At 41.2% G+C, this 23,162-nt stretch overlaps 2 protein-coding genes across 2 annotated transcripts in view; both read left to right on the top strand.

The window, feature by feature from the left end:
* Nucleotides 1-6,135, top strand: part of zgc:174862 — a 31,570-nt gene extending 25,435 nt beyond the window's left edge. Inside the window, 2 exon segments of the mRNA NM_001122622.1 lie at nucleotides 2,312-2,378; nucleotides 5,096-6,135. Of these exon segments, the coding sequence (NP_001116094.1) occupies nucleotides 2,312-2,378; nucleotides 5,096-5,913 (885 nt within the window). The 3' untranslated portion in view covers nucleotides 5,914-6,135.
* Nucleotides 1-23,162, top strand: part of LOC108181393 (interferon-induced very large GTPase 1) — an 85,019-nt gene that overhangs the window by 25,558 nt on the left and 36,299 nt on the right.

Genomic DNA, 23,162 nt, shown 5'->3' with positions numbered 1-23,162 from the left:
AATAAAAAGTTTGATTATATTCATTTGTGTGTTATTTACACTTTAAAGTTTACACATGCAGTTGTTAAATTAAATAGGAAAAATAAATGAACAATATTTCATATTAAGCAATACTGGAAAAGAATTGCTGCTTATCCTGTATTCTAGGCAGTATTGATAAACTGCCACAAAAAATATTAATACAAGTAGTAAGAACGCCGCCTCGCGGTTGCTGAATGTCGCACGACAACGTTGCTACAGCCTTCTCACGTCTTACATTTCTACGTTGTGACAATGTAGCGAGCACGTAAGCGGCAACGTTGCCTTTGAAAAAAATACAACGTTGTGCAGACATCGCTACAACGTAAATGTGTTTGTTGGGCAGTTCTTTCCCGTGTGAGTTTAGTGCGCCTCCGCCGCGTCTGCGTTTTTAAGGTTACAGGTGCACCCTGACCTGACACGGGGACCAGATCTCTGTATTGCTTTAATTTCTCAATTTTCATAACTGCATTGCATTTTCATATGGTAAAATATCAAAATTTATGTTCTGAAAGTAGTAGGAATGACGGGAGTGTTAGTAAATAACAGAAAGAACTTTCACTTTTGAGTGAACTTCTGTCACGTGTTATTTTAGTATGATAAAATAAACAAAAATAGTAATGCAGAAAAGTATTTTTCGCTCTGCCAAGCCTTCTCTGTTGCTGTATAGAGAAGCAGCCTGCTCAGTCTCCTAGGAAATAATATTACCCCGGCCCCACCCCGCCCACCGACTCCTGAACGTCTCACTCACTCACTCACTCACGCGGGCATGCAGTGCGGTCTCATGAGGAAACGCAGCTTTTTGATATAATGTTTTTCTTGTTCCCAAATACAAATAATTTATCAAGTATTGTTTGAAATAAGTATTCGTAAAAACACGCTATTCCTGCTTTTCCGAATACCGTATTCCGGTTCGGCTCCACCCATAATATATATATAATTTTTTTTTTTTTTTTTTTTTTGCATCGCACCCTCCTGCGATGTGACTATCGCGGATGCGCACATCGCGATTTCGATGCTGAAACGATGTATCGTGCAGCCCTAAGGGTAAGTATTACCACCGAAAAAAGTAGTTAACATAATTTTTTGTAGACTTGTTTGTGACGGCTTTCAAAAACCTTTACAATTGGATATTTTATCATTTTTGAAATGCATATTAAAGGGATAGGTTATCAAAACATCATTATCATTTACTCATCCTTTGCTTGTTTCAAACCTTTATGAGTTTCTTTTTTCTGTTAAGCTTAAACGCAGATATTTTGAGGAAAGCTATAAACCTGTAACTTTTGACTTCCATAGTAGGAAAAACAAACACTATGGAAGTCAATGGTTACAGACTTCCAGCATTCTTCAAAATATCTGCTTTTGAGCTTAACAGAAAAAAGAAACTCATAAAGGTTTAAAGTCACATAAGGGTCAATAAATTGTGCTCATGTTTTTAACTTTGGTTGAACAATTCCTTGTAGTATGGTAATAATAATAATAATAATATGTATTACTGTTAATCCCAATGATTTTATTGATATTTTACTGGCCTGTCATGTGTGACTACACATACGCTACGAATAGGGTACACTACAGGGCTACATTATATGCTGCTCAAAGCAAAATACTGAACGCATTTAACTTAATTATATAATTAAAATGTGGACGTGTTTAAACTTTCTCAACAAAAATGCATTTTAGTGTTTTTTTTTTTTTTTTTTTTTTTTTTTTTTTTATAAAAGAAATGTAAAATAGGCCGGGGAAAAAAATCAAGCAACAAGTGAAAAATAAATAAAACATGATTGTTAAATGTGTCCTTAAATGCATTGTTGCAATATGACATATGCTTATGGCAACACAATCACACATCAATTCGGAACTTTTTGATTTAGTGGCTAATTCGTATAAAATTGTATAATCTCATTCAAGCTATTTAGTACGATTTGCTCATCAACCAATGACGGTTGGGTTTAGGGGTGGGGGTTGGGTGCCACTTTTAATTGTACATTTTCATATGACTGAACTCTTAGCCGCTAAAATGACAAAACATAAAATTGTTATGTTTTCTCATGGGATCAGGCTAGCTTATCGTGAGTAAACAAATACCAGAGTATGAGCTTTAGTGGAAATATGTAGATAAGCATGAAGATGTGGAGAGTGTCACAATAAAATGTTTCCTGTATTTACTGGTCATCTATATATTGTTTTGCCACATTTTATTTACATAGCTGCTGTTGTTTTTATATTTGTCTTCAATTTTGAGGCAAGGATATTGATTTATTTATTTTTTGCTTGTTTTGTTTTTTAGATGTTTTATACCTCAGTGCCAAATCAGCAGCAGGATGAAGAGAAGCAGAACTTGCAGCAAGAACCAGGTGAATAGCATTTTATGCAGCTATATAATTTTCTTTAATCTCATATTTATTTTTATAAAGAGGTATACACTGTCAAAGGTACCAAAATAGCAAACCGTCTCATAAAATTGTTTGGGCAGCTAGCACAACAGAATGGTACTAAAGGCTGGAACGAGACCTGCTGAAAAACTGCACTGTAATAATACAATAACAGCGTTTAGCAATAAACCATGGTCAAACAAAGCTTGTTGTTTCTTGTGACATAAAGACACATGCCAGTAGATTAAATTCAATTCAAGCTTGTATAGTGCTTTTCATCATAATTATTCTTTAAATGTGGCTTTTCAAGAGGTCCACAAATTACATTTGACAAAATCTGACTGTTTGGTAGAGTGAAAAGCATATAAACTAGCAGTTATACAATTTATAATGTCCTTTTCAAAAAGATGACATCTATATGTATACATAGATACTAAGATTTCAGAATAGATTACAAGCTGTTCGATTTTAGATGCTAAGATATGAACTATACTGTACTTTATTGATAATCAAAACAAGCTTTAAAATGCTTTGAAGCATTCATTCATTTTCGGCGTAGTCCCTTTATTAATCTGGGGTCGCCACAACAGAATGAACCGCCAACTTATCCAGCACATTTTTACACTGCGGATTCCCTTTCAGCTGCAATCCATCTCTGGGAAACATCCACACACACTCATATACACACACACACACACACACACACACACACACACACACACACACACACACACACACACACACACTCACTCTCATTCACTATGGACCATTTAGCCTACCCAATTCACCTGTAACGCATATTTTTGGACTGTGGGGCAAACTGGAGCACCCGGAGGAAACCCACTCGAACGCAGGGAGAACATGAAAACTCCACACAGAAACGGCAACTGACCCAGCCGAGGCTCGAACCAGCGACTCAGCAGGCTTTGAAGCAATTAGTTCAGTTGTTTCTCAAAATGATTCATTGTGATGAATTGTTCGAAACACCATACAGTAGTGACACCTGCTGGTCAAAATTGTGTAAATATTTAAGCATGCGTTAGAACTGAAACAGGTTTAATTTACTAGAACTTTTGTTAAGCTGCTTTGACACAATCTACATTGTAAAAAGCGCTATGGAATTAAAGATGAATTGAAAAATATTGTGAACTTTAAATTGAAAAGATAATCTATTAATGCACTCAGCCTATCAACTATCATTAAATATTAAGAATCTGCACAGGCCTAATAAGTATTCTTTTCTTGTTTTTTTAACAACAAGAGTTTATTAACTAATATTACTCTTTTTAATTGTACAAATGCATTATTAAAGCATTACAAAAAGTGAATCAAGATCTGGTAAAAACAATGAGAACTGTTTAGCGATTCACCACTGGGATGCATTCATTACTCAGATCAAACCCCACGCGGAGAACCATTACATTTTCTAAACAGTTATGATTTAATGAAGCCTTGTTTTCTGATTTGCCACTTTGTCAACTTGATACACACTCTACAAACCACTCTACAAAAGATTTGTAAGGGTTTCAAAGCTTCATGAAGCAGTCGTTCCAAAGCAGCTATGACTTCTTTACTGAACTGAGCTTAGTGGAAACAAGGTGTAAAACCATGAGGTTTAACTATTTAAAACCATTATAATACACATCCACACTGCTTGATTTTACCATGTTACCGCAGACTTAATGTTCTTTTATTAATAGATTCTTTGTTGTTCTGTCAATATGGTGTGATGTGAGTACATATAGGAAAAAAATAACTTAAATGATTTTAGCAAATGGCTGCAATATAACAAAGAGTGAAACATTTAAGGAGGTCAGAATACTTTCTGTACCCATGCTAATTTATTCAGGTGTTATTTAACATTGTTTTATATATAGATCTTTAAGCAACTGTCATAAAACTGTTGTGAAGTAATTTTAATGTTAAGGCTCCTACACACCAGGACGTTTTTCGTTTGTGTTTATCTTCAGCGTATTACAAGACATTTTTCAGTGTTCAAACCCAAGCGCTTTTCATTGGCGTCAAGCAGAAGAGAATGCAAAATCACTGTTTTGAGGTTAGATGGCGCTGCACAACTATAAGCTTCTGACACCCGGTTATAACACAGACGAAGTGGAGGAGCGGAAGTTGACATGTTTGTTGTTAAATTCACTGGTGACTTGGAACAAGCATAGATGGTTCAAGCAGCAGCTCTAGCGATGAAGAAACGATTAGTGTTTACAGAGCAATAAGCAGCTCCACGTTCATATCGCCTCTGTCAATGTGATCGCACACTGAAGATGTCCAGTTTTGCGCTTGAGCGCCTCCAAGTGCTGTTTACAGTAACTTCAGCAGCTTCTTGCATGTGAACAAAAGTGCCGATCTGATTGGTGGAGGTTTTGACGCCGTGCGTCAAAACAAAAGAACAAGCATGAGGGGTTTTTTTTTTTAAATGACACTTTTGCGCCGGGCCTATTGCGCATTGGTGTGCACAATCGCATTGACGCCTTTTTAATTAGTCATGAGGCGTTAAACGTCGATGGAAAACGCAAACAAAAAACTTCTCCATGTGCACGGGCCTTTTGTAACAAAGTTTAATAATGTTAAACACATCGACACGAAATAAGTGGAGTAAAATTATGATATGCATCAGAACTATTTTTATTACGTCTTTATTATGTATTTATTGTTTATTATGTCTTTTCAATTTATCCTTACAGGGGGATTAATTAGCAGGTGTATAACATCTGCACTGACTCCACAGACGTCCACCTCTTCACTGAGTGCTCAGACGTCCACATCTGCATTGACTCCACAAACGTACACATCTGCACTGAGTCCTCAGGAGTCCACATCTGCACTGACTCCACAGACTTCCACCTCTGCACTGAGTGCTCAGACGTCCACATCTGTACTGAATCCACAGACTTCCACCTCTGCACTGAGTGCTCAGACGTCCACATCTGTACTGAATCCACAGATGTCCACCTCTGCACTGAGTGCTCAGACGTCCACATCTGTACTGAATCCACAGATGTCCACCTCTGCACTGAGTGCTCAGACGTCCACATCTGTACTGAATCCACAGATGTCCACCTCTGCACTGAGTGCTCAGACGTCCACATCTGTACTGAATCCACAGACTTCCACCTCTGCACTGAGTGCTCAGACGTCCACATCTGTACTGAATCCACAGATGTCCACCTCTGCACTGAGTGCTCAGACGTCCACATCTGTACTGAATCCACAGATGTCCACCTCTGCACTGAGTGCTCAGACGTCCACATCTGTACTGAATCCACAGACTTCCACCTCTGCACTGAGTGCTCAGACGTCCACATCTGTACTGAATCCACAGACTTCCACCTCTGCACTGAGTGCTCAGACGTCCACATCTGTACTGAATCCACAGACTTCCACCTCTGCACTGAGTGCTCAGACGTCCACATCTGTACTGAATCCACAGATGTCCACCTCTGCACTAAGTGCTCAGACGTCCACATCTGTACTGAATCCACAGATGTCCAGAGATGTATAAAGTACTAGAGACCCATACTTAAGTAAAAGTACAAGTGCTTTATCAAAAATTGACTTGAGTAGAAGTAGAAGTGCTCTTTAAGCACCATATTTAAGTGGAAGTACTAAAGTATTCAACATTTTGTGTACTCAAGTATTGCAAGTAGTTTATTTCAAAATTTACTACTCAAGTACTGAAAGTAAAAGTACAAGTATTGTGTAATGTAGTTATTAAAGAAAGCAGTCAAAATACAATAATTGTTTTTTTTTTTTTTATATCTTTTTTGGGGTACTTGATTAAGCAGAACGAAAAGAAACATGGCTTATGATACTGTTTTTCTCTGTAAATAGTTTCTATGGTACAGGAACTCACATCGTCAGGCCCTTTTACCAGAAAATGCCTTCACTGATGAGATAATTCAGCATGTTCACTCACATACATACTCTCTCTCTCTCTCACACACACACACACATTGCCCTGCACACACCTAAATGTACACTCTCTCCCACTCTTTCCCCACTCTCACACATTCATACACTCTCACACATACAGTTCTCTATCTCTCTCACACACACATTTTTGTGAATTGTGGGGATATTACATAGGTTGCAATTGTTTTTACACCCTCTCTCTCTCTTACACACACACACACACACACACACACACACACATTGCCCTGCACACACCTAAATGTACACTCTCTCCCACTCTTTCCCCACTCTCACACATTCATACACTCTTACACACACAGTTCTCTCTCTCTCTCTCTGTCACACACATTTTTGTGAATTGTGGGGATATTACATAGGTTGCAATTGTTTTTACACCCTCTCTCTCTCTTACACACACACACAGACGCACACACACAGGTACAATCACACTGTTGTTCTCTCTTACGCACACATAATTCACTCACACACACAAAGGCACACTCACACTTTGGGAGTTTTGAAGTTTGATTGGTTAATACCACATTAAACCGGAGTCTTCTGGAAGCACTCGTGAAACTAAACTAAACAAGCAAACTAAATCCTGCTTCACAAATTCACTTGATTTTGATTTTATTAAAAAAAAAAAAAAAACAGGAAAACGTGTATATTACTGTGTTAAATGAAAATCTGAAATATTTTATGGCTATGATTTAGTATGATTTTTTAAATTTATTTTTATTATGTTTTTAATGAAATTGGTCTTACAGTTCATATTTTCTGTAGTATATTTATTAATTCTGGTACTTTTACCATAAACCAACATCTCAACCATTTGGTAGAGGCTGATATTTTAGAAATAATGGGATGTGTTGAATAAAAATGCACTGATTGTGTTAAATAGCGACATTAGGAGTTAAGAAATGCAATCAAAAAAATTCTATTGCTTTTGTCTTGGTGTGACAGTTAAAGGTTTTTTGTAATACAATTTTGTCCTTTAATACAGCAGTCAGATATACGAACTGTGCCCTTAATTTGACCTGCTCAAAGAAAACACTCTTTCTGGATGTATCAAACCAAAACTCATGCACAGAAGACAGCATGAGCATTTACAGCTAATAAACTCATGTCAATATTATCCCGCCTGCTTTTTGAGCGCTGACAGGCGGGTCTTACACGGCTATGATTGGTTATTGTCCCAACAGAAAGGGCTTTAGAAATATAAGCGCTGTACATCCATGGCGGGAAGAATACGCGATTATCACGGGTAATAGACACAGTGGAGAAGGCTTGCACATGAGACACGCTCATGTCTGGATCCACAGCTTTAACAGCTAAGAAGAAGGGAAAAGTTAATACTACAGTGTGCTGTTGCATTCATTAACAAAGTTGTAGATACTGCAGTATATACAGTATAATACAGTTTACTATAGTTAGTATGGTTCAAAAACGTAATATTATTTACTATAAATACTATTACAACTTATTTCATGTGGGTTGAATCGTATCTTTAGAACGATATAACATGATTGAAAGCAGCTCCTAGATAACTCATAACTGTTTCTTATATAAAAAAAAAATAGAGAAGCACCTAGCACAGTCCTTAGCTTAGCTAACAGTATTGAACATATAGATAATTATTAAAATCACAACTTACCCTCTGATTGCTCGAGGCCTCCAACAACGTGAGCTGCCCTGTGTGCTGACAAACAGAAACGCCCCATCTCATTGGCTGGCTCTAGCCAATAAACCGGCTTTGCTGCTCTTTTACTGGTAAGTACATTTCCGCAAAATTAATGATTTTTAACAAGAATCTCTTCAGAAAAGAGTTGAAATAAACCCTAAATAATAAAATATTCATGGGAAATGATTCTTTTGCACCTCAGTCCTGTTGGCTGCTGGCATTGTTCATTGGTCAGGCATCAGCCAATCAAACAGCTTTACACCTCCCCCGCCCCGCGCTGCTCGCGCCTCTGCATCTGCGAGTGCACAGATGAGTTCTGCTACAGAGATCGCGGGAGATGTGTAGCAAAAGTCAGAGCGCGGGAGATTTGTAGTTGTACTGACGAATCTGAGAGGTTGTGAGTGCCGACCTGTGGTTGTAGAGCAAAGATGCAATCAAATTTGCCGTGCACACGTGTGTCTGTCATTAATCTGCAACTTCCAATTTAAAACACAAGTGTGTGGATTGTTGTTGTGTGTGTGCAAATCGAGGATTTCAGCTGTTCACATCAGAGCTGTAAGTGTACATTTCAACCTACACATACAAATATTATTATCACAAGTGCTCACATTTACATTTGCAAGCTCTCAAGTTACGCAACTGATTTACCTTCATAGCTGTGCCGCCTCGTCCTCGCGCTTCCGTCCTTCGCCATAGTATTGCGACATCGCGCATAGGAGATAAATGACATCATCACGTAATAACCGGTTATGGTCTATTACTAAACTGATAACAATCATTTTGACACCCCTAGTAACGAGTAACGATGCAGCACATAAAAAATCTATTGGAGCAAAAGTATTAAACTCATGGAAAATATGTACTTAAATAAAAGTGGAAGTAGGAGAAAAAAAATACTCCAGTAAAGTACAGATACTGCCTTTTAGTACTTAAGTACAGTAGTGAAGTAGTTCTACTTCGTTACTATACATCTCTGCAGACGTCCACATATGCACTGACTCCACAAACGTCCACATCTGCACTAAGTGCTCAAGCGTCCACATCTGTACTGACTCCACAGACGTCCACATCTGCACTGACTCCACAGACGTCCACATCTGCACTGAGTCCTCAGGCGTCCACATCTGCACTGACTCCACAGACGTCCACATCTGCACTGACTCCACAAACGTCCACATCTGCACTGACTCCACAAACATCCACATCTGCACTGACTCCACATACATCCACATCTGCACTGAGTCCTCTGACATCTACATCTGTACTGACTCCACATACGTCCACATCTGTACTGACTCCACATACATCCACATCTGCACTGAGTCCTCTGACATCTACATCTGTACTGACTCCACATACGTCCACATCTGTACTGACTCCACATACATCCACATCTGCACTGAGTCCTCTGACATCTACATCTGTACTGACTCCACATACGTCCACATCTGTACTGACTCCACATACGTCCACATCTGCACTGACTCCACATACATCCACATCTGCACTGAGTCCTCTAACATCTACATCTGTACTGACTCCACATACGTCCACATCTGTACTGACTCCACAGACGTCCACATCTGCACTGACTCCACATACATCCACATCTGCACTGAGTCCTCTGACATCTACATCTGTACTGACTCCACATACGTCCACATCTGTACTGACTCCACATACATCCACATCTGCACTGAGTCCTCTGACATCTACATCTGTACTGACTCCACATACGTCCACATCTGTACTGACTCCACATACGTCCACATCTGTACTGACTCCACATACATCCACATCTGCACTGAGTCCTCTAACATCTACATCTGTACTGACTCCACATACGTCCACATCTGTACTGACTCCACAGACGTCCACATCTGCACTGACTCCACATACATCCACATCTGCACTGAGTCCTCTGACATCTACATCTGTACTGACTCCACATACGTCCACATCTGTACTGACTCCACATACGTCCACATCTGCACTGAGTCCTCTGACATCTACATCTGTACTGACTCCACATACGTCCACATCTGTACTGACTCCACATACGTCCACATCTGTACTGACTCCACAGACGTCCACATCTGCACTGACTCCACAGACGTCCACATCTGCACTGACTCCACATACGTCCACATCTGCACTGAGTCCTCTGACATCCACATCTGCACTGACTCCACATACATCCACATCTGCACTGAGTCCTCAGGCGTCCACATCTGCACTGACTCCACAGACGTCCACATCTGTACTGACTCCACATACGTCCACATCTGCACTGAGTCCTCTGACATCCACATCTGCACTGACTCCACATACATCCACATCTGCACTGAGTCCTCAGGCGTCCACATCTGCACTGACTCCACATACGTCCACATCTGCACTGAGTCCTCTGACATCCACATCTGCACTGACTCCACATACGTCCACATCTGCACTGAGTCCTCTGACATCCACATCTGCACTGACTCCACATACGTCCACATCTGCACTGAGTCTTTAGACATCCACATCTGCACTGAGTCCTCAGACGTTTACATCTGTATTGAGTCCACAAACATCCACATCTGCACCGACACCACAGACGTCCACATCAGGAAACACTAAGCTAAAGCACAGGTCAATTAGCATAGCAGAAAGCTGAAAAAATCAAATAAATAGAAGCCCAGTAATAACAATGACACACATTCTGTATTATTCGACGCAGTGGCAAAAGTTGAACTATTTTGACTGCAATTGATGTTGTAAAAATAAGCTGTATATGTGATAATTAACAGTATATGTTAATTATCACATAGTATATGTCAGTGACTGTTATAACTGACTATATGAATGTATAATGAAGGTGCAAATAAATGCACTCATTACTTTAAAGCCATATGATGCTGCTCAAATTGTATATAACTTTATTCTATTGGAAGTGTAATCTGTCTTACTGAAGTTTTAGACACATATCTCAACATTATCTATGTAACTGATGTTTTACCTGACTTCTACCTTATAATGCCAGCTTCTATTAGGAAAATAGGTTATGAGATATGATATGCCTAATGGGAGATGGTTATTAGATCCTTACATGCCCTGCTGTCCTCAAGGGGCACCCACACCAGAGCACCCATATTATCCCAGAGATCATAGAGAGGACTATAGAGGGGCTATTATTCATAAGACACAAGGGACTTATATAGAAATGGTAAGTGTATTCTTGGTTTAAATAACAATTAAAAACTATACTTAGGGTATACGTCAGCCTAGTCTGGGAAGCAGGATGCAGCTGGGGCATAGAAATTAAGACTAATGATCAAACTGTAGATATTGATGAGATATGATGTATGTGATATTAACCATAAGGGAGGAGGACAGTATGTATAAAACTGTGAAAGAGGCCGATCAGGAGGACATATGATCAAATCGCCTCTGTTGTTGCAAACTGCGCTTGTGACAATAAACGCTTCAACCCAGGCCCGGATTGGCTGATTGGGCCAGTCCGTTTTTTTTGGCCCTGAGGGCCGGTGTCCCTTGCTGCCTGCACTCTCAGCAGTTGCACTCTTTTCATTTATTCATGTATTTGACCATGGCTTCACTATTTTTATTCATTATTTTGCCGCAGCTCCGCTCTTTTTATTTATTTTCTCACAGCTCCATAAGCAAAATGCAGCCTGCAGGGTAATGATGATAGCAAATCATCATTCAACCCCAAACAGCGGGACCTTAGTGAATATATGAATTCGAATAATTAATATTAATGAATAATACACCTGCTCGATGAAAATCAGATGATTCACTACTTAATAAGTCTGATATAATTTGATCAGAAATCTTAAAGGGGAGAAAGGTGAGTCACAGTGTAATATATATTTTTTCTTCCCAACACAACAGTGCTATTGTGGTCCAGTGGTCAGCGCATTGTGTTACTATGCCACCGACCAGTGCTCAAATCTCACCTGAATATGCATTATTGTAATTTTTTCAGTTTTATTGTTAAGACATATAATACTGTTAGGGTTGTTGAACATTTGAAGTTCTAAAGCTGCTGTTTTCTTGAAAAAGACGCGGTAGTGTAATTAGAAACTGAATTGGAAATGATCTTATTTTAATATAGCAAGTTGTGAACTGAGGTGGGCAGGTCTAAGGCTTGAACGTTAAAGGCTGAAAAGGAGTCCCACTCCGGCCCTGCTTCAACCTGAGTAATTCAGAACGACTTCAGACTTCTTTTGTAGACTTTGGTTATTTACTAAATAATATCTAAGAAACAGAACAGATTTCCACAACATTGACTGCATGACGCATTAACACTTTACCGGATCCGGCACCTCATATTTGGCATTGTTTTGTGTCAGTGTGAATACAGTTGCATAAGCAGGGGTGTCCTGCATAGTTTAGCTCCAACTTCCTTCAACACACCTCCCTGGACATTTCAAGTATACCTAGAAAGAGCTTGATTAGCTGGTTCAGGTGTGTTTGATTGGGGGTTGTAACTAAAATATACAGCACACTGGCCCTCCAGAAATGAGTTAATGGTGTTTTGGAGCTCTGGAGAAGTTTTGACATGCACTGACATTTGTGTTGTTTTCAGTATCTTAAAAACATATTAATGGCTAAAGTGTGATAACACTGTAAACAACACAAGTTGGGCTACAATAATACCTAAGCAGCATGTTTGTATGTGTTTGTGTTTTTGAGAAAGAAACATTTATGCGTGGTTAGTGAAAAACTAAAATTTTGAAGTCACTGAAACAAGGCTGTGAAACACACATAGAACATTTGTGCACAAGATTTTTGAGAACTGGATCTGGTAGTCTAGTGTTTTTGCTTCAAAATGATGTGAGAATCATCTTGTTCACTTGTTCACAGAAAACAATACAACAAATTAAAATTTCTAAGTCACTTTCTGTTTGAAAATGGTTTATGCGAAAAGGCATGAACTATCATTACTATGCAGTGAGTCACACCTGAGAAGACAAAGACCTTCATAATGAGCTGCATAATGAGCCATCAGACAGGTATGTGACTAAGAGTTTCAAGAAAGAATCTGAGAAAAAAAATAAGTTTATTTATATATATTTTTTGGTTGCAGTTTATTTAAAATAAATTTAACTATCACATAAAATAACTTGATACTAGTAAACCTAATAAACTCAGTTACCACATGGGAATTTTAAATAGAATAGCACCTGTATTGTAAAAAAGTATTTATTTTTATAATATACATATAATAATAATAATAATAATAATTTATAAATAAATAAATATATATATATATATATATATATATATATATATTTCATATAACATTACATTTTTCATTATATAGGCCTATGTTTATCATTATACGCTATACGTTATAGGATACACTTTGTATAGCAATAAAACTATAAGTGGCCTGTAAGGACATATTTCATAAAAATCATAAAGGTTAGAATAAAAGACTTATCGGCAGGATTTCTGTCCTTTGCTGGGTCTAGACTTTCTTCTAAATGCAAGCGCTCGTCATCAGAGTCGCGCTCTTCCTCTGAGGTGAAGGTAAATTCCTGTCGCTGTTTAGTACTGTGCTTCTTCACCCGTGTAGCGCGCCATCATTCAAACAAAAATAAGTAACTATAATAAAGCTTGTCGTTTGATGCCATGTCTCGGGGAGTGTGTACATTATCTCCTGGCTGGCTCACCTCAGTTCATTTCCATATGAACTGCGCCTTCACTGCGGGCGGGATCATGTTCGCTGTAATGAGGCGACAGGAGAATCAGTACCAGTCCTTACTTTTATACTGATTACATGAAAGGAGATTATTTGTTTTAGACTTGAATTGGTTACTGCAAAAGTAGAAATATCAAGCTTTCTTTAGAAACATCTCACATGTTTCTTTGTCAAGTATTTGCTGAGTTTCAGTTCATTTTAATGTTTTTCGAGCGTTTCTAAAAACAGTTCACGGAGAGTGAAAAGACAGAATGCCTACACTGTTTATTATCCTTGTTTTGCAAAAGCACACACATTTGTTTTTGTTGTGAGTGTACACATTTAAAAGTAGACACCTAACAGATTCGATTGATGTATTGATCTTATTTGTACGATCAAAACTGAAAGTGTAATTTAGGTTCCTTTTAGCTCAATGAGGTAAAAACTTGTCAGAACGCGTATACGCGGTCTTCGACCCCAGGGGGTTAAATCATATTTTGTGACAAATGTGGACTATGCTAATTGCACTTCTGTTCAATGTGTACATGGAGATGTAAAGCAGTACCCCAGAGCAGAAGTTATGGTTGAAGTACAACAACAAATGTACTTGATGAAGGTGGCTATTGTTAACAGTTTGCCAACTGATATGATTTTGGGCCAAGATTTTCCAGTGTTACATGAACTGCTTATGTCCAGAAAAACTGACAGCGTTATTACTCCTGCAATTCCAGTTTCATGTCCTGTAATTACCCGGTTACAAGCCCTGGCCGGTCTCCAGCCACTGCCTGACTTAAATGATAGTCTGGTGCAGGGTGGAATCAAGGGCCCAAAGAAATCACGTAGTCAGAGACGGTTTGAGAAACACTATGGTGCCCCAATCTCAGAAACCTCAGTCGAGGGTCTCTCTGTAGATGGTTGGCAGGTACCAGGTAACATTGAAGAACAGTCACGTAAAAAATCTTGGAGTTACTTTTGACAGTTAAAGTTCGACAAGCAAATCAACTCAGTCGTCAAAAGTGGTTTCTATCAATTAAGGAACATTGCCAAATTAAAGCCTTTTCTGTCTTTTAAAGAGCTGGAAACTATCTTAAATGTTTTAATTATGTCCAGACTGGAGTATTGCAGCTCTTTGTATTCAGGAGTTTCGCAGGCATCAATAGCACGCCTGCAGCTGGTTCAAAATGCAGCTGCTAGGCTTTTAACTGGGACAAAAAAAATCTAGTATCTCACCAGTTTTATCATCTCTTCACTAGCTCCAAGTCCAATTTAGAATTCAATATGAGTTATTGATTCTTGTTTTAAAAGTTTGAATGGTCTGGCACCTATTTACATCTCTGAGCTTCTTCACTGGCACACTCCATTGAGGCCAATCATGTCGGAAAACACGTTTCAGCAAGTTGTCCCTAAAACACGGTTGAAATCAAGAGGTGACTGGGCTTTTTCTGCTGCAGCCCCCCGACTGTGGAATGGTCTGCCTTTACATATCAGGTCATGTTCTTCACATGGTGCTTTTAAGTCTCATCTAAAAAATAACCTTCTGTCTCTTGCCTTGGATTGTAATTAATTAATTTTCATCTGTTTTATATATTTTGCTTATTTTTATATATAGTTATAGATTTTGTAAGCTGGTCTTTTTGTAAAGCATTTTGGTCAACATCTGTTGTTTTTAAATGTGCTCTATAAATAAAGCAAACAAACAAACAACTGCAAAGAAAAGATGAGTCTTTGAAACCTCTATTTGAGAAAGCAATGTCTGATTAACCTAATAACCTATGCAATGAACGTTATGTGGTAAAAGATAATGTGCTGTATTTGCAAGTGAATGATGTGACCTGTTTGATTGTGCCTATGTGTTGTTGTCAACTTGTGTTACACCTTGCACACTCAATCCCATGGGCGGGGCATCTTGGGCAGCAGAAGACACATGCACATATAAGTTCACGTTTTCACTGGCCAACATTATACACTGATGTACAGACACACTGCACTACATGCGCTATTTTGTCAGAAAACAGGTGCTGTTGCTTAACAGGGCAGAGCTCCCTTGTTGCTTCTTCCTGTGATTTCTGTGTGACTTTCAGACACATCGCCATGGACAGTGTCGGACCATTGGAGAAGAGCAGTGCAGGTCACAGGTACATCTTGGTGGTCAGCGACTATGCAACACGATTTCCAGAGGCTTTTCCACTCCGCACCATAACCACACCGAAGATTGTGCATTCACTTATCCAGCTGTTTTCCAAAGTCGGTATACCAGAGGAGATTCTGACGGATCAAGGTACCAACTTTACTTAACGGCTAATGGGACAGTTGAATCGGCAGTTGGGCATTAAGGCCCTCCAAACAACACCTCACCATTTACAGACTGACGGATTAGTCGAAAAGTTTTACCAGACCATAAAGAGCATGCTGCGGAAGTTTGTGGCGGACACGGGCAGAGACTGGGACAATGGCTTCTTTTTGTTCTTTTTGCTTATAGAAAGGTTCCACAGGCATCAACAGGGTTCTCCTCATTTGAATTACTCTACGGCTGGCAATTACAAGGACCCTTTGACCTGCTGAGGAAAAAGCCCAAGCCCAAAGAGAAAGGTATCATCCAGTACGTCCTGGAGATGAGTCCTGGACCAGTATCGGGAACAGGCAAGAAAAAATCTCAAAGAAAGTTAACAGGCACAGAAGAGGTTGTACAATCAGCATGCAAGAATGAGGCAGCTTCGACCAGGACAGAAGGTATTATTGTTACTATCCACCTTATCAAATAAGCTTCTGGCAAAGTGGCAAGGGCCATACACTGTGGTCCGGAAGATGGTGAAAGTCACCTATGAGGTCTACCATCCAGACAAAGGGAAATCAAAGCAGACTTACCACGTTAACCTGTTGAAGGAGTGGAAAGAGTCACCTGCTAAGCAACCTGAGACTGGGTTAATGGTGCGTAGAGTGGAGGATGTGGAAGAAGGAGATGGTTCAGAGGATGTCAATAGGCAACCGTCTGTGGTATTACTCACCTAGAGGACGGCAAGTAAGAGAACTTACAGAACCTGCTTGTCAAATTTCCCATCCTATTCAGCCAGAGAACGGGACGGACCGATCTGACAAGACACACAATTTACCTTAACAACACTACTCCTAGGCAAAAGTCGTACAGAGTCCCAGAGAGACTGGTGGATCCATTAAAGAAGGAGATCCAGCTTATGATGGACTTCTGAGTTATTGAACATTCAGCGAGTGAGTGGAGCAGTCCAGTAGTGATTGTCCCAAAGAAGGATGGGACCCTCCGAATATGAATTGACTTTCACAAGCTGAACTCCCAATCCAGAACCCGATGCCACGGATAGATGAACTATTGGAGAAGATTGGAAAAGCCAAGTATATCACAACCCTTGATCGGTGCAAAGGCTACTGGCAAGTACCACTCGAGCCGGCATCAAGACCATACACCGCATTTTGCACACCAATGGGACTATATCAATTTACCGTACTTCCCTTTGGACTTCATGGAGCCCCAGCGACCTTCCAGAGGTTGATGGACCAAGTCCTACAAGGATGTGAAGGCTGAGCGGCAGCATACCTTGATAACGTCGTAATACACAGCAGTTCCTGGGAAGAATATCTAACACACCTGACTTAGACAATGGAAAACATAAAGAAAGCAGGTCTAACTTTAAATGTGGCCAAATGTGAATGGGCTAAGCAAGAAACGGACTACCTGGGGTATCGCCTAGGCAATGGGCAGCTCAGACCACAAGTGGACAAACTCGAGGCCATTCGCTAGAGTTCAAGACCAAGGATAAAAAAAAGAAGTTAGGTCATTTCTTGGGACTTCTGGGGTGGGAAGAGGGTCTTCCTAGGGAAGAGGGTACTTAACCCATTACCTCGAAATGAGGAATGTGAAGCATTCCTCCTAGGACTGAAGGAGAAGATGTGCTCCAGCCCTGTCCTGTAAAGCCTTGACTTTGAAAAGCGTTTCCTGGTCCAGGTAGATGCCTCTGCCATAGGACTTGGTGCAGTCCTGGTACAGGGACATAACGGAGAAGAAAAACCCATTGTCTACCTTAGCCGCACCGCAAGCTTCTTCTAAGGGAGACCCACTATTCGGCAGTGGAAAAGAAGGGCCTTGCCATCAAGTGGGCCTTGGAGAGCCTAAGGTATTACCACATTGGAAGAGAGTTTGATTTGAAAACTGACCACCGAGCTTTGACCGGGATTCATTCAATAATGGACAGTAATGCAAGATTTATGCAATGGTACCTGTCACTGCAGCCATACATCTTCAAGATCCAGCACAGACCTGGCAGACTAAACATCATTGCCGATTACCTGTCTAGGTTCCCTGCCGGAAATTGGCTTGAAAAGGGGGGAGGTGATATGACAAAGTGGAGTTTTGTCCCCGCTGAGTGAGCAGCACACAGTTCAAACAAATACATGCACACACACTCAGCACACACACACCCATTCATCGTTATCGCGACTTACCTGTTATCCTGCTGTTGGCAATGTGGGTGCCCACATGGATCCGATAGCTTATAGACAGTCTCTCACGTCGCATTTTTCACAGCATATCTCCATTCCCGGTCTTACACACACATACATACATTATTTTGTCCTGTTTGTTGAATGTGTCGATCGTCTGCTTGTTTGTTTGTAAAGTCTTTTCGTTCGCCCGTTGTGTTGGCCAACCAGAGCAGGTGGCGGTGCCTGCTTATGACGTCATCGCCGCACGCAGCAACACAACGTGGCATGAATGGGTGAAACCATTGTAGTGCGTCTGCTAGGGGGGAAAATTGTGTTTAATAACAAAGTGTTTGAGACAATGAAATATTGAGATTAAGTGTTTAAGTCTCCTCCCTGAACCACCACCTTATCGTGGTGGAGGGGTTTGAGTGCCTGAGTGATCCTAAGAGCTATGTTGTTGGGGGCTAATGCCCCTGGTAGGGTCCTCCCACGGCAAACAGGTCTTAGGTGGCAGGTCAGACTAAGTGTGATTTTAAAAAACCCTTATGAGATCTATAACATCAAGGACTGTGATGTCGCCTAGTATGGCGCAGCCGGGGCCCCACCCTGGAGTCGGGCCTGGGGTTGGGGCTCGTATGCGAGCGCCTGATGGCTGGGTTGTTTCCCGGTGCATTGTGGAACGGGTGGTGGTCGAAGGTTAGGACCACCACGACCCGTTCGTCAGGCACAGAAACTGGCTCTTTGGACATGGAATGTCACCTCACAGGCAGGGAAGGACCCCGAGCTTGTGCAGGAGGTGGAACGATACCGACTAGCGATACCTGGAGAGGTGTGATTGGGAGGAACGGCCTCCCTGATCTGACCCCAAGTGGTGTTTTGTTATTGGACTTCTGTGCTAATCACAGTTTGTCCATAATGAACAACATGTTCGAGCATAAGGGTGTCCATCAGTGGACATGGCACCAGGACACCCTAGGGCGGAGGTCAATGATCAACTTTGTGGTTGTATCATCTGATCTCTGACCGTATGTCTTGGACACTCGGGTAAAGAGAGGGGCAGAGCTGTCAACTGATCACCACCTGGTGGTGAGTTGGATCCGCTGGCAAGTGGGAAAGCTGGACAGACCTGGTAGGCCCAAGCATATTGTGAGGGTCCTCTGAGAATGTCTTGCTGAACCCCAAGTCAGAGGGATTTTCAATTCTCACCCCCGGAGGAGCTTTGACCAGATCCCGAGTGAGGCTGGAGACATAGAGACTGAGTGGTCCATGTTCTTCGACTCTATTGTTAACGTGGCCGTGAGGAGCTGTGGTCGTAAGGTCTGTGGTGCCTTTCGGGGCGGCAATCCACAAACTCGGTGGTGGACATCGGAAGTAAGGGATGCCTTCAAGCTGAAGAAGGAGTCCTACCAAAAAAGGAGGGAAAAGCATCTCCATATCGACGCTGTTTACAGCGGAAGTGGGGATCTGTTGACCTCAACTGGGGATTTTGTCGGGCAATGGAAGGAATACTTTGAGGATCTCCTTAACCCCATCAACATGTCTTTCATCGAGGAAGTAGAGACTGGGGATGCAGGGGTGGACTCACCCATCACCCAAGCTTAGATCACTGAGGTAGTTTGCAAACTATGCAGTGGCAAAGCAGCAGGGGTGGATGAGATTCACCCTGTTTATCTTAGGTCTCTGGATGTTGTGGGGCTGTTGTGGCTGTCACGTCTTTACAACATCGCATGGAAGTCGGGGACAGTATCTTTTGGGCTGGGCAACTGGGGTGGTGGTTCCCATTTTTCAGAAGGGGGACCGGAGGGTGTGCTCCAACTATAGTGGGATCACACTTCTCAGCCTCCCAGGGAAAGTCTTTGCCAAGATACTGGAGAGGAGGATCCGGCCAGTGGTTGAACCTAGGATCCAGGAGGAACAATGCGGTTTTCGTCCGGGCCGTGGTACACTGGACCAGCTTTATACCCTCACCAGGGTGCTCGAGGGTTCATGGGAGTATGCTCAACCAGTCCACATGTGTTTTGTGGACTTGGAGAAAGTATTCGATCGTGTCCCTCGCAGCATTCTGTGGAGGGTGCTCAGGGAGTATGGTGTCAGAGGTGCTCTGTTGAGGGCTGTCTTGTCCCTGTATGAACAGAGTAAGAGTCTGGTTCACATTGCCGGCAATAAATCAGATTTGTTTCCAGTGCATGTTGGACTCCGGCAGGGCTGCCCCTTGTCACCAATTCTATTCATCATTTTTATGGACAGAATTTCAAGGCGCAGCCTTGGGCTGGAGGGGGTCCGGTTTGGGGAACACAGGATTTCATATCTGTTATTCGCAGACGATGTTGTTCTGTTGGCTTCATCAGACATGGACCTTTAGCATGCACTGAAGCGGTTTGCTGCCGAGTGTGACGAATGAGAATCAGCACCTCCAAGTCTGAGGCCATGGTGCTCCACCGGAAAAAGGTGGTTTGCCATCTACAGGTTGGAGGAAAGTCCTTGCCCCAGGTGGAGGAGTTTAAGTATCTCGGGGTTTCGTTCACGAGTGAGGGAAGCATGGAATGTGAGATTGACAGGCGGATTGGTGCAGTGGCAGCAGTAATCCGTCGATGTACCGCTTCATTATGGTTAAGGAGCAGAGCCGAAAGGCTTTGGAATTACCGGTCAATCTACGTTTCTACTCTCACCTATGGTCATGAGCTTTGGGTCATGACCGAAAGGACAAGATCTCGGATACAAGCGGCCAAAATTAGTTTCCTTCGAAGGGTGGTAAGGCGCACTCTTATGTATAGGGTGGGGAGCTCTGACACCCGGGAGGAGCTCGGAGTAGAGTCGCTGCTCCTCCACATGGAGAGAAGTCAGCTGAGGTGGCTCGGGCATCTGTTTCTGATGCCTCCTGGACGCCTACCTAGGGAGGTGTTCCAGGCATTTCCCACCAGGAGGCGGCCTCGGGGAAGACCCAGGGCACGCTGGAGGGACTATAGCTCTCGGCTGGCCTGGGAAAGCCTCGGGATCCCCTCAGAGGAGCTGGAGGAAGTGTATGGGGATAGGGAAGTCTGGGGTTCTCTCCTAAGACTGCTGCCCCCGCGACCCAGCCCCGGAAAAGCGGCAGAAGATGAATGATGAAGTGTTTAAATGTTTTGGGGAACATTTATTAGGGTTGTTTAGACGACAAATTATGTGTTAAGTGTTAATGGAAGTACTTGTACTTAATACTTACCTAAAGTGGTAGGACCCCCCCCAAAAATGTGGGAGTTTGGCCTATATAAGCAGCGGCCAAACCTCAAGTTCAGTGAGAGCGTTACAGTGGACCTGTATATTGTGGATACTTCTTTTAGTTTGTATATATATATTATCATCTTTATTTTTTTGTTTTGTTATTATCTTCTCTGTGGACTGTTTCACCTGCCAGCACTGTAAATAAACACTGTGCACTGGAGTGCTATCGGGTATGCCATCGTTTTTTTTTGTGGTCCCTAAACCCAGTTTTCCCCATCAGAGTGAGCTGAGGCCTGCTCTGTCACAATTAGGGGTTGGAACTAAAATATGCAGGACACTGGCCCTCCAGGAATGAGTTTGGACACCCCTGCTTTCAGGTTATACACAGCGCACTTTCCGATTTAAACCTCAGCTGGATGTTTCTATTCACTTAGAGCTGTGTTACACAGCATGAAAGGTCATTTTCAGAAACCCATAAAAGGGGCTCTTTAGGTTTAAAATAGTCACTCTTTATAGTATTCAAAGAAAAAGAAACTCATGAGAGAAATTTCCACATTTATAAAATATAGGAGATTTTAAGAGTTCACTCTTTGCTGATAATTGATAATAAAGCTGGTTTGGCATGCTGTCCCAGGAGAGAGCCCTGAGCTCATACGATCCTTGATCTCTGGGCTTCCTCTTATTGCAGGGCGAGAGGGGAGTTTGAGCTCAGGTAGATCTCGATGACTCTCCCCTTTCTTATTTGTAGCTAAGTGTCAGATATGGAGGGCTGAAAAGCGGTGTGCTCACTTAGAGCTTGACTATAATAATTTTGGATCAATTGTTTAGGGTGCTTGTCTTTTGGACTGTGGGAGGAAACCAGAGGACCCGGGGACAATCAACTGATTGGATAATTGGTCATGAGCCAATGCTGGAACAGCTGTGAACAATCATAAGCATGTGATCGTTTTAAAATTTGTTTATTAATAAACTTCATAAAATTACAGTTAGAGAACAGGGGCCTGTTCAGTAAGGAGGTTCAACCCACTCAGAGTTTAAACTTGAACCGAGAGATTACAGTTTTTTCCTCATTAAACATAGCTTAACAGCCAATCAGAATGTGAATAGCTGAATCAGGTGATCTTCCACCAATGTTAGCTAACGTGATTCAACAGAAACCATGACAATTCACAACTTTTATGTTCTTTCTATTGTTTAATAAATGTAAATACAAGAAAGGGAAAAATGCCAAATCATTGTGAAGATAAAAAAAATATGTATTTAATTATATATGTCTGTGTTGAAAATTTCTTGCGAAATAAAATTGAAAGAAGGGCTAATAATTGTGACTAAATGTGTGTGTGTGTGTGTGTGTGTGTGTGTGTGTGTGTGTGTGTGTGTGTGTGTGTGTGTGTGTATATATATATATATATATTTAGTAAAAAGCAGACGTTTACATCTACTGTATAAAAAGGCACATAACCATTTTTAAAAGGTCAGATGTTAATGTGACTAAACTTTTTCACTTTTAGGTAAGTTAGGATTATCACATGTGTTTCTGTTCTGCTTAATAGCTGAATAATGAGAGATATTTTTTGAGAAATTTTTATAACTTTTCTTGAGAGTCAAGTTTACACACATTAAGATTATTCTGCCTCTGAAAAAGCTCAGATGATAGAGTCAAGGTTTTGGAAGTTTCTGATTGGCTAATTGACAACATTTGAGTTAATTGGAGGCACAACTGTAGAATAATTAACACACTGCTTCTTTGTGTGACAACATGGGAAAATCAACAAGCCAGAAGAAAGAGCATTATGTAGAAATACTGAAGCAACAT

The sequence above is a fragment of the Danio rerio genome, chromosome 23 (assembly GCF_049306965.1).
Source record: "Danio rerio strain Tuebingen ecotype United States chromosome 23, GRCz12tu, whole genome shotgun sequence".
Lineage (NCBI taxonomy): Eukaryota > Metazoa > Chordata > Actinopteri > Cypriniformes > Danionidae > Danio > Danio rerio.
Note: the sequence above shows the minus strand (reverse complement) of the source record. Positions and strands in the feature narration are given on the sequence as shown.